This window comes from Triturus cristatus, chromosome 8, assembly GCF_964204655.1.
Source record: "Triturus cristatus chromosome 8, aTriCri1.1, whole genome shotgun sequence".
NCBI classification, from domain to species: Eukaryota; Metazoa; Chordata; class Amphibia; order Caudata; family Salamandridae; genus Triturus; species Triturus cristatus.
This window is the reverse complement of record NC_140591.1, coordinates 346216456-346229816: the sequence shown is the minus strand read 5'-3', so window position 1 is coordinate 346229816 and position 13361 is coordinate 346216456. Positions and strand designations below refer to the sequence as shown.

At 44.0% G+C, this 13361-nt stretch overlaps 1 protein-coding gene across 1 annotated transcript in view; it reads right to left on the bottom strand.

The window, feature by feature from the left end:
* Positions 1-13361, bottom strand: part of B3GLCT (beta 3-glucosyltransferase) — a 974893-nt gene that overhangs the window by 326937 nt on the left and 634595 nt on the right. The window contains exon 8 of the mRNA XM_085621666.1: positions 1837-1900. Coding sequence (XP_085477792.1) covers positions 1837-1900 — 64 coding nt within the window. The remainder of the gene's footprint in view (positions 1-1836; positions 1901-13361) is intronic.

Here is a 13361-nt window from a genome sequence, read left to right as displayed (position 1 = left end):
CTTTGATGCATTGCATTTAAGGAATCTCACTTTGGGATTCCTTAAATGCAATCGCTATTTAAGGAATCGGTATTTAAGGAATCCCTCTTTAAAGAATCGCTATTTAAGGATTCCTTAAATACCGATTTCTGCTTTTGGGTTGATGCATTGGGATTGGGTATTTTTTACTTAATACCGGGAGCTAATAAGGAATCGGTATTTTACCGACTGGATTTTGGCTTGATGCATAAGGGTGATGGTAAGTTCTCCTCGTGTCATGGATTTAATGACTCAAGAGACATTCCTTTTTTCTTCTTCTTTAATGCTTGGTGTCCCTTATAGAGACACCGCAACAAAAAAAATATGTAAATAGCCCTTGCAAAGCATTACGGGGCGCTCCTTCATGCAGCAGTGAATAATAAATAAGCAGCTCCTGCTGCTCATTTATTATTCATTTCTTAGTTTTTAAATTATTTTTGGTGGGTGTCCCAGTGCCCAGCTGGGACACCCACATGCTTTATATATGTTGGAGGCCATGGGGGGAGCCCCTCGGCCTGTCTGATTCTACTTGCAGGAGCTGGCCATTTTTATGCCCTGGCGCCAGCACAATGCTGCGGGCCATGTTGTGATCCCTAAGGTTCCTGCAGCCCGAGCCGGCTCCCCAACCAGCACCATATTGAGTGCTAGCGGGAGACAGCACCTTTCCTTTGCGGGAGCAAATTTAAATTACCTGCCCGGGACAGTGCGGGTAGGGTATGCCTGGGCAGGGACCCAGTGTATTTTGGGGAAGGCTCCCAGGGACATTGTGAAGTATTGCATCTCAGGAAATGGATACCGGATTGAGGAGGAGGTTTTTGAAGAAATATGGCCCTGGGGGATGAGGTCTGCAGGCCCAACAGTGGCATGGGGAGGTGGGCCACATGCTCATTCCCTTTATTCAATATTCGACCCTGGGATGTTGTCCTGAGAGCTCAAAACAGGGCCCAGGGACGTGCGCAACATGCCCCACTCTTATTTAATATTGGGCACCAGGGGAAGGGGGGACCTGAGGCCCAACAGTGGCTCCAGGAGGGGAGCCACACACCTCCCCCCCCTTTTTTTTTTTACATACCTGCCCGAGGGAATAGGGTCCCCAGAGCCCAATAGTGGCTCAGGAAGGGGGGCCCCTACCCATGTACGTCTACCCAAATAGTTTACAATAATGGCCCAATGACCCCAGGGCCCTGAGACAGCCAGGGGGTCATAATAATTAAAATTGAAAACACAGCCGGACAGTTTTTTTTTTTTTTGCCATGGTCTGGCTGGAGTTCCATGGGATTGTAGCAAAATATATATATATATTTTTTAATGTTGGTTTTGGGGCAGTGGACTACACTACCCTGGCGCCTTATATATCTTTTTTTTAAAACAACCTCAGGACAGGTGTCCAAGTCCCCAAGTCCTATAATGGCAAAAGGAACAATTTCTTTAATGTTACGGCCAGCCAATCAGAGCACTCACTCCAGGAGAAGCCTTACTTGTATACATCTGTGGGGCTCCTGCAACTCCCAATCCTAAATGGGGCCGTATATTACTTCTGTACTGTTCACATGTGCCTCAAACTGAAACCCTGTTTAACCAATAAGGCCTAGGCATGATGCTTCAACATTTTAAAAGCACAGAATGTTGAAATGCAAGTGCATTGAAGTATGCAAAAAATGAGGTCGCAATCAAACTCTTGAAATGTAAAAAATAAAATACTGACAAGCACCATGCAATAATCAGTGTATTCTAAATTAGAAGTTGATAGTGACTGTGGTAATATGGCAAAACTTTGAATTGTAACTTTCATAACCCCCCCCCCCCCCATGGTCTTACCTCATGCTTCAAGTCAATGGTGAAATCAGATTTAAGTGGTTCATCTTCCAGAAGGCTAGCAAGCCTATAAAATAATAAAAAGGCATCACTGTCTTCTATATTTTACATCTGTCAACATGAATCACAAATGAGCCATCTGAGTTTACCATACTTTTGCAGCCATCACACAAAGAGGGAAAGAAATCAGACAGGTTATGGGTGAGGTTCTCAAAACTATCTTTTTAAGTCATATTTCGAGTCCACTGAGGAGCCTTATAAGCGTTAGTTGTTGAATTTCACATTACACAGGCATAGAACAATAAAACCAAATATAAAACAGAACTTTACACCCACACTTCTTCCTTAAAGAAATAGTCAAATGTATAGGAAAACGCTTGTGTTTGATTACATCTGTACCTTGAAACAAATCCCTTCGATTTTGAACATTTTAAACGTGGAACATTCCTTAAGAATATACAGAGATTAACCAAAAACGTTAAACTCAAAACAGAAAAAGTTCAAGAGGTAGCACATAAAGACTGTGGAGGAAATAATTAGGGGTGGACGATATAATCCGTCCCGCCGGCATAATTGGCAGAATTTTGGTAGCACGCTGGCAAGCAACATGGAGTTCCAGACAAATTGGTTGCGTGGTTCGAGAATGGTAAATTGGCAAGCCTGAGTGAGATCTGGCATCCCCTAATGCAATTTCCGTGTGCGAGGAGGACATCTGGCAAAATTCTACTCAAACAGCATCAAAATCAACTCGGGACGCTGCGCCCTCTGGTGCGCTGCGTGGTGTTGTTAATGCGGATTGTTCAGCGCAGACCGCACTCCCGGTACTAAATCACAGTGAAAGCAGCGCAATGTGCCTATTTCCGCTCATTGGCGGAGCTCCGCGGGATCTCTCTACGTTTTTTTTGTAACTCGGAATTGCGCTGAGTTACATTCTGAGAGTTCCGCCCACCCCTAGAAAAAATATCCACTAAAGTATGAGGCTTGTTGTCGGGATCCTCATTTGGAGAGGTCGGTTTTCATTTTTACACTCATTTTTCCATAGAATTACAAAATTACAAAGAATTGCAAACATTCTGCTGTGACCTGCCAAACTATTCATCTGGTGTGCTGCACTTCTTTTTTTTTTTTTTTGTAGAGTTTTATATAGCGCGAACTTGACCCGGATCGGGTATCAGAGCGCTTTACATATCGCCAGTTGTGTTACATGAGGACACATTAATTTTTTGTTAGGCACAGGGAGATTAAGTAATTTGCCCAGAATCACAGGATGAAGTTTAAGGTAGACCAGCCCCCAAAGCCAGAAGACTCCTTATAATATTGAGAGATTGAGAGCTATGGAAATGAAGTGTAAAGAAGTGTTACCCAAGATCTTTACATAGTGCCCACCTCCTGTCGCACTCTCTCAAGGGATTCACCCCTGAATCACGGTCAATGTTGTGAGTTTTGTGGAGTAAATAATAAACAGCATCCATTTAATTTTTTTTTATACTATGGAATTTAGACGACTCATTTATGGCGAAAACAGTGGAATAATATCATCTACATTCAGCTAGTCTAGCCCATGATAGGCCGGTATCATGACTAGACTAGTTTAATCTAGATGCTATTATTAGTATTTGAAAAACTGAATTGAGGGAACCTGTACCACTGCAGAAGAGGCAAAATCCTCTTATATGCAGATGAGATTATGCTTACTTTCATAGCACCAGATAAAACACTACCAGCCCCTATGGCCTTGCTAGAGTCCTCTTTCAATTTCTCCAGATACACTATTAATAGGACTAAATGTGAGCTGTTCCCAATGTCACCTACAATCACTGTAGCGGCACTTGAAGGACATCATTTCAAATGGATTATCCATGATGCTAAATACCTTGGTGCATTACTAAACTCAGCTTTGATTGACATGGTCCCTAATGACAACCCCTCTAATCCAAGAAAATAATTTTCATTTTAATAGATCATTTATTGTTCTGGAGTCCACGGGAGTAAAATGGTGATAGCTACCCCATTTAATTGCACTTTAAGTATGCCCGTCTTTCGGGCTCTCCTCACATAATATGTAAAACTGCCTCTGTCATTAAAACATTTCCTCTGGAGAGGAGACAGGCAGGGGGGCGAGACCTTGAAAGTTATATGCTCCCACTACAGCAGGAGGGCTCTGATGTCAAACACAGAAACATACCACATGGTCCAGCAATTGGCTCAACTAACTTATATCATGAATAAGACCACATATCCCTTTTCTACTTGACCAAGGCGGAGCTAACTATTTTGACAGAGCATTTTTGAGATGGGAGACATATACGCGCCCAAATGTCCTTTATCAAGCTCGCTCAATCCCATGATCTGATCCTTACTGACATCTTGAATAACCAAGAATAGATCCATGAAGACAGATTTACACCTATACTCCAAAGCTTCGTTATAGGATTACGTGAAAGTGAAATTAGGTGCATGCCCTACATCTTGAAGAGAATATTCAGATAAATGTATTATGATCATAGAATAAATGGCCTTGAATGGTGCTTTTCTCACTTTTGAGAAACTGACCCCTGAATGTAGAACAGATGAAGGACAACGTTGGTGCTTCAAATAATTGACACATTACCTATCACGAGTCCTAGGTACAACATTGCTACCATTATCCATTTCTCCCATATATTCATATTTTGAGATGGGGTGGTCCCACAAGTCCGTAATGTTGGAACTATGCAATACAGAGGTCACAAAGAGATATTCCATTCCTGCACTGCGAAGGATCAGAAATAGATGGGCAACTAACCTTTCATTTGAATATTTGGAAGATGAAAGGTTCTCCCCAAAAAGCCACATGAATAAGGATTACACGAATCTGACTCCATTTCACATTTTACAAAATACTCGTCACTCTTTTTGGACAGATGTCTGGAGCACACATACAGTTTTACACCTTTCTGACCAACCATGACATTGGTAGTGTTGCATGATTTCTATGATATACCAGAGGTACCCTCCTCGTTGATAAGGTGGATGGCTACCTCACTGGCAATGACTAGGGTCTGTGTCCTTCACCACTGGAAATATGGAATACCATGCACATATGAGGAATGACCAGCAGAGCTTTTTTGATTTGCCTCAGAATGCTGTGAGAGAATCCAGTTACTGAATTCAAGATAATATTCGGATGACAACCATATTGTCGAACTCACTCTCAGATTTTTACAGGATGCAATCCTACTGCATTAGTTAAAGTCAGAAGGAACGTGTCACGTAACTATTTTATAATCATATTCAAGCCCGATTATTGAAACACTCTGGACTATGAACCCTTGATTACTTTCCTATCTTCTAACCACCTTGTTTTCATTTCCACTATATTGCAACTGTTTTTATGGTTTATTTGCCCCTGGAAGCTTATTATGATTGGGTTAATCTGAAAAATGATAGCAATGGTACTGATTATTCCATATGTGCTGTATGGAACCGCATGTACTCCTATTTCTAGACATTATATAGATAAGTATATGCATAATAAATATTCCAAATAAGATTATTATTTTTAAATTCTCTGCAGGTTTGTATTGAACGCCTGCTTTCCTAATTTTTACTTTGGACTACTGACCCAGAGTGCAAGAGGGTCAATGAGATGCCATGAAGCCTGCCTACCACGATCCCTCCTGAGGTTGGAAAGTTCATGAAGATCTGAAACAGACTATGCAGTTGCATGGCTGGAAGAACTTTATTGGACACGTTAGAACATAACTAGACCTGGAAGCGAGTACCTGTAACCGTGGAAAGTGGATTTGAATCTGAGAAGCCAGTCAGAGTTGTTCTAATACCAATGCTACTTTGACAAGAAGGAAATGTCAAAAACGCTGGACTTCGGGAAAAAAAAACTCTACTTCTGGAGGACAACCTGCCAAGCCTCTATACAAAAAAAGATTCAACATAGGTTATTTGTGTTTGTTCCCACTCTGAATTTTGCAGCAATACATTCACTCTGCCGATGCAAGCCGGTCGATCACTAACTGGCAAACTCCTCCAAAGGTTTCCAACCGCTAGAAAGCTCTGAAATCTTCTATCTGATTTAATTCAGTTGTGAGTACGCAAGAGAGGGACCTAATCTCAATCATCTGAGTAGAAAATTTTACATCATTTATTTTGTGTATTCCCTAGAGTTTCATACTGAATGATTTTTTTCCTAATGTTTTCTTATGCAGCTGTCTGATATTTTATTTCTAACATTTGATCACTATATCCGATTTGATTCCTTTTTGTGTCATTTTTCGTATTAAATATGTATCTTTCATCTATTAAACTGGGTTGGTATAGAACTTTTACATTTTTTGTTTCCTTTAGGCTGCTTGTTGCACAGATAGTACATAAAAGCTTGTATGTTCTGTGCTGTCCTTGGAGGCAATGCTTGGTTCTTTTCAAGATGCTTCCTATCGAATTGAAGACGCGATCCAAGGCTGAAGGCTTGAGTGAGACTAGTGTCTCCCATTACAAGGTCCATAAATAGAGCTGGGAGCAGTTGGTGTTCTAGTAGTGGAGACACGAGAAACACATTACTATTTTCTATTGTTCCTTCCCGATTTGGAGCGTCATCATTTTGGGCTCTTTCAAGAAGTGAATTAGATGAGTTTATCTGTAAGGCTGGGTTTTAGCACTGGTTTCTGCTATCAGTATATTAGCTGCCTTTAACGGACTCTGTACTTCCAGCCTCCTTCAACTGCTGCCATGCAACCAAGATTTAAGAAGGTGTAACGGCCTCAAAGCACCCCCTAACTGACTGCTGCTTTTCTTCCATCATGTCAGCATCCACACTCAAATGGCTTAGATTTCTCTTGCTGCACCGTTGGCTTACTTTCAGCACACCTTACTCAAAAGCCGCTAGAGCATGTAGATCACATGGGTATTCTTGCACACTTTTAGCCGAGGCCCCCAGCACGCTGGCATGCAGCCAGACACTTCCGCAGCTAACTTTGGTTTGAGAACTAGCTCATGAACCCATCATTTAATATATCATAGAAACAATATTATGTGAATAATAATATATATATAACTAATATGAAGCAACTGTAGCCAGCGGTTTTGAGTTATCGATCAGCAAAACTCTTCTATGGAACTCTGAGTGAAAAACACAATTTATGGGGTCCTACCTTTTAACAGTATCCCCCTTAAGCAATCTAAACACACCTCTACAAGATCAACATTTTTAATACGAGTACTTTTAAAGCCATATTTTGTGAATATCCATTAAAAAAAACAATAGGCCAAAGTTATTCAAATAAAAAAAGTATTTTTCGTATGGACTAGTATTTTCTACCGTAACTACCAATCGAGGTACATCTAATTCAAATGCATAGTTGAGCAATAATTTGAGTGAGCTTTTAATGGGAGCAGAATAAACCAGGACTATCAGAATGACAGGCAGAGCCATTTCAAGCTCAAGAATATTGCCAATAAATCATTAGTTTAAATAAATTTGGCGTACACAGTGCAAGTTACGCATGAAAAGAAGTTAGATATATTGGTTACATCTTAGAAGAGTCACAGACAAATTAAAAAGAAAATGTTTTTTCTAACCTGAATATATTCATCCACGACGAGCAGACACACAGTGAACAACATTTATGAAGTAGTTAGCTATATCATCGTGATTATAGATTGCCACTCCCCAATGAATTATGAAAAGCCACACTCTCGCTCCAATTGGCCAATTTGGTAAAAAATTTTAAGACAGTATTGGGTGGGAATTCTGTATTGGTAGCTGTGAGAATTTGGGTTGTTGTTGAGAAGGTTGAAATCCTACTCAAGCAACAGCCACCATTCTAGTCAATGTGAACTACAAGTGACTAAATTAACCTGTGCTTAACCTTCTGGTAACTTGGCACAAAAGCAGTTAGGCTTAACACAGCGGCAATGTGTAAATTATTTATGCAGCACACAAACGGTAGTAAAGTGAAAAAACTAAACTCAAGAAAAATACATTTTAATAAATTATTTGACCTTAAAATGATAAAAATCCGATCAGCAGATCCAGAGTTATGAATTTTTAAAGATGAAAGTAGACCATAGCGCCTAAAAGATCAAATCTCCAATCATGGACATCTAGTTGTGCAAGAACAGGGCAAAGTCGAAAGGTATGGTCGACCGCAATGAAGCGCAGTTCGGATACACAAAATGGATTGGGCCTGGTCTCCACTTACCTTCTGACTTCAAAGACAATTTTGAAGAAAATGTCTGAGAAAGTGAAGTTTTGCAGGGCAAGGAAGCTGGCGGTGTCGTTGCTAGAGAGCCAATGGACTAAGTCATGGTGAAGATTCTTTTGTTCGGACCTTGGCTCTTTTCTGGAAGTCAAAAACCTCCAGCGGGACAAAGCTGCAGGCTGTAGTCATTAAGGGACCCATGAAGCCGAAAACCCTTTCTGCGAGGAGTTGCTGAACAGGATTTGCTGCTGCGAAGAAGAATGCAGCGAAGCTGTCGCAAGGTCAGTCCAATTGGCAATGCACCTTGGTCGGCTCAACGAGCAGATAGATCCCGGTTTCTAATCAGTTCTCACAGCCAATTTTAGTTGAACATTTTTTAAGTTCCAGGTTTTGGATTTGGGCTATCTGGCTCCTTAGCACCACTTCCATTGGTCCAGGAAAGGAAAGGCTCCACTTGGAGGGGCAGGACTCACACAGCCAGAGCCCAGGTGTGGATAAAAGATGGCTGGAGCCTTTTCAGTCTCTGAGCGTCTGATCAGGAGGCCTACCAACTAGCCCCTAGAGTCACTCATGGAAGTCCTGGGTGCAAGGAGAAGAACGGGGCTCAAGCAGCAGAGCAGACCTCTTGGGCTCAGAGCAGGCTTCAGGCAATGGAACAGTCCTTCTGGGTGCAACAAAGCAGCACTTCTGAAAAACACAGCAGGCCACAGCAGCAGGTAGTCTCCTGTTAGTCGTTCCACATGTCCAGGAGTGAAATGAAGAGTGGGTCTGAGGGTTCCATTTTTATAACTGATGCATCCTTTGAAGTGAGAGAAACGTCTGAAGGTGTATCCTCTCAAACGTGTCTATAATTTCTTGTTTCCCTGCCCCAGTACCAGCCTGTCTGCAGTCATAAAAGGCTACTGTAAAGTTCTTTGTGTGATAGCAGGGCACAGCCTTTTGAAGTACAAGTGGGATTGTGAACAGATATGCCTCCATCCTGCCTGAGATGGCCCATTCAGACACATCTTTCCACTCTATTGTGCAGCTGAAATATACAAAGACCAACTGCCACTCACGCCTAGTCATGTGACCCAGGAACAGGCTGCATTCACCAATGGTTAGGGCAATAAGATGTCAACTTTCTTAAACTGCCCCCGAGGAAGTGTGGGAAAGGTTGGAGATTCAGGGGGGATGCACTTCCTCGGGGAGAGCCACAGAACCGGAGCAGAAAATGGGGTATCAGATCCTTGCAAGGAACACAAACCAGGGGGGGGGGGGAGAAGAAGTGTCACTTGCTGCGGGCATAGGCCCGGACAAAAGGATCACGGTTAGGAGTGATGGAACACTTCATATGAGTAAAGACTTCCTTTCGGCACTGGAGGTTGAGGGTACACTGCTAATCCGAACAATGGTGAACTGACACAATGGCCAAGTGTATCAGTGGATGTAGTCCTAGAAGCTCTGCTCGACCAGGAGGGGGATGCCGGGAGTGTTGGGGGGAGGGGATGGCAGGTGGGGGGGCTGAGGGCTTCTGGGCCGGGTCAGCTGTGGGGACCGGCTCCCAGTAGGTGAACCATTTAAAGGCAGAAGTGGTCTACTGCATTGAAAGGGCGGGAGCATGTTATTTATGCTTGGGTGGGTCCATAATGTTGTTTGTTTCTATTTGGCGACAAGCAGATTCACAGCACGGGCACTCATACTTGAAGAGGTCACATTTCGGGGTGTCAGGGCGGGTGGGTCCAGATGTCTTCACCTAGGGTGGCTTGAGAGTGTTTAGCCCATGTTGGGCGATACAGGGTGATGCGTTTGACCTGACACGTCATAGGGGGAGGCATTTCTGGCCTGACTGGTGTTCGCAAAATGTCCATGGGTTGGGGGATGGGTTCTGTTGCTATAAGTTTTCATGTTTTGGTTTGTTCAGAAGGTGTGCACAACAGTAGCTTAATTATGGGTGGGCAGGACTCAACTTTGGTGGCTGAAGCTAGTACGCTTCACAATGGGGACTGAGTACAAATTCTTGACCTGGAATGTGCAGGAATAGGTACTTGCACCAAAAGCCATAGGGGGCTAACATTTCTTAAACACCATCATATATCAATTGCTTGCCTCCAGGAAACGCGCCTGGATGATACTGGTGCAGCCAGAGTAGCCAAGAAGTGGTGAGGTCAGCTTCACCATTCTTCAATCTGATGTGAATGGCAGATATGTACTTCTGCGAGGCTCGCTATATGGGACGGAAATTGTCATATTAAATACATACGCACTTAATATAGACGACCCCACATTCTTTCAGGACACCCAGGAATTATTGTCCAATGAATTAGACGTCCCATACATATGGATGGGCAACTTTAATTGTGTCCTTGATTCAGCCCTTGACAGATATCCCCCTAAGACTGGAACGAAACCTAGAATGTGCCAGATGCTCAGGTAATGCACGATCTAGGGACCCACAATATATGGAGGGAGACACATCGCACACTTCCATTATTCAAATGCCAATCACTAACACATGGAACACAGAGTAGGCTAGATAGGGTTCTGGTATCAGGTGTGCCGGCCTTCCCGGAGGCAGAGGTAACTCACTTGGCGCGCTTCTTGTCTGACCATTCCCTGGTACATTGCTGGGTGAGGTGGGGGTCTCCTATACTGGGCCCAAGGTGTTAGAGATTCCCGCCCGATCTTCTAGATGGTGAAGTGGGTAGGGCTGCATTATCTAAGATGGTAACAGACTACCTAGAGATGAACTGGGGGTGCACCACCGGGAGGGCCACTGAGTGGGAGGCTTTAAAGGCGGTGACTCGAGGGGCGAGTCACCGCCCCTCGAGGGCCTGTGGGGTGAGGAGGCAATTACTTGGGGATCTTGATAGAGAGGAGAAAACATTAATGGCTATACAGGCGGAGAGCCCAACTGACCTAGAAGTGAGCATGAGGGAACGGGAACAGCGCGAGCGCATAGCTGACATCTGGGATAGGCTGGATAAGTACACCGTGACGCGTTACCGCCAGAGGCTACATGGTGACAAGTCAGGTCGCCTACTGGCATGGATACTACGAAGGGAGAAGGCTCCCCCATTGACTACCACTTTGAAAGCTAAGGGAGGGAGCCTCGTCCACACCAGGGCTGGGGTTCTGAAGGTGTTCCAGCAACATTTACAGCGGGTTTAAACTGCAGACCCCAGTGGAACAGCAGAGAGGTACGCCCCCCTTGTTGAGGGTTTGGCGCTCCCGCAGCTCTTACCTACAGGCATTGAGGAGCTCAATGCCAAGATCACTGCAGAAGAAGTGCAGGAGGCGCTTCGAGCCATGCCGGGAACACAGGCCCCAGGGGCGGATGCCTTCCCAATGGCTTTCTTCACTGGCCTACTCAAATCAGCTTGTCCAGCCCTAATTACAAGTATATGAGGAGGCCTTTGAAGTGGGGGTATTACCCCCGTCAATGCGCGAATGAGGAATTTGTTATGCTCCTTAAGCCAGGGGTGGATGACCAGGATCCCTCAGCATACCGACCACTCACGATGATAAACTTGGATGTTAAAATCTTATACAAGGTCCTGGCTACTAGACTCGCTCCTCATATGGTACATTTGGTCCATGAAGATCAATGTGGGTTCATACCAACCGGTAACACGGGTATGAACATCAGGCGGTTAACGCACATTCTGCAAGAAGTACGACAAAGAGGCGAGGACCAAGTCATGGTCTCCAAAGATTTGGAAAAGGCCTTCGACTTTGGATTGGGGGTACTTATTAGAGGTGCTCAGGGTGGCCGTATTTTGTCCAGTGCTAGAGTCTGAGTGTTGCATAGCAGGTCAAGTGACAGGAGGCTAGGGAGGGGGACGTGCCAGAGCTGCCCGCTTTCTCCACTACTGTCTGCTTGTCAATAGAGCCCCTGGCGATTTGGGTGCGCAGGGATCTGGCCTGCTGGGGAATCAATGTTGGTGGGACCTCCCATGTCATATCACTGTATACGGACGACGAATTATTCTATATCTCCTCACCACAGGAGGCGGTTCCGAGACTACTACAGGTTTTGGAGGAGTTTGGTGGGTGCTCCGTGCTGCGCCTAAACAGGTTAAAATCTTCGATATTCCTCCTAGCTCACCTGGCGGGCAATTGTGCGGAGTCTCTTCAACCACTGGGCTTAAGATGGGAGACTGAGCACTTCAGGTATCTGGGCATACAGGTGGCTGGTGAGGATTCACAGATATCACAGTTTAATGTTTATAAAACGATAGATGCACTAAAGGGGTCAGTGGGCTTTTGGAACACTCTTCTGCTCTTGTTAATGGGCAGGTTAGAGATAGCTAAAATGGTGGTACTGCCCCGCTGCCTTTATATGTTACAGAACGCTTTGTGTCCTTTCCCTAGGCAAATATTTCGGGCTATGGATTCCATATTGATAGACCTGTACTGGGTGGGTCGGCGCAGCAGAGTGGAGATTGCCACACTGAATCGTGTGTATGACGGGGGTGGACTTGAGGCTCCCAGATTGGAGCTCTACTACTATGCTGCTCAACTACAGCATGCAGCTAGATGGTTTGCCGAGGGGGACAACTGGGAGAAATGGCTACTTAGGATAGAGTTCCAGTTACTGACCTGTTGTCACTATTTATGGGGGCCATGGGCGTCTCTGGGATGTCCAGGGCCTTATTTGGGGTGACATTTGCATTAAAAAAGGTGTTTTAGGACTGGCAAAAGTGTTTGTTTATCCAACTTGAATTGGCAGTGTAAAACTGCATACAGGCTGCTTCAATGGCAAATCTGCTACATGTTTTAAGTGGCTACCAAAATGGGTGGCACAATAAGTGCTGCAGGCCCTCTAGTAGTATTTAATTTACCAGCCCTGGGTACATAGTATACCTCTTACTAGGGACGTACCCCCTTGCTGAGCTTATTCAAACTTTTGGCTCTTCAGTTTTGTCATATGCAGATGACATTCAGATTACTGTCTTAATATCCAGTAACAAACAAGAGACTGTTCTTAGATTTTTAAGTGCATGCAAGAAGTAGGAGTTTGAATGAAGAGCAATTGTGGTATTATTTTTGGGTAAAAACCCAACCTTTTGGTCTCCTGATTGGGGGCCCTGTAAGTTGGGCTCCCCTCCCACTCCTGTAAAATTGGTGAAATGTTTGGAGTAATCTTAGATTATAAACTCACTTTTTCTGCTCAGTTAAGGTAGGTTACTTCCACTTGTTTTTACATCATCAGAATTCTTTAAAAAGTTTTTCTGTTGATTCCGCTTGATCTTCGGAAATCAGTAGTGGTTCCTCTAATTCCGTCCCAGACTGATTATTGTAATACTCTATAGCTGAACATATAGCAATTGTCTCTCAATAAACTTCAAGCAG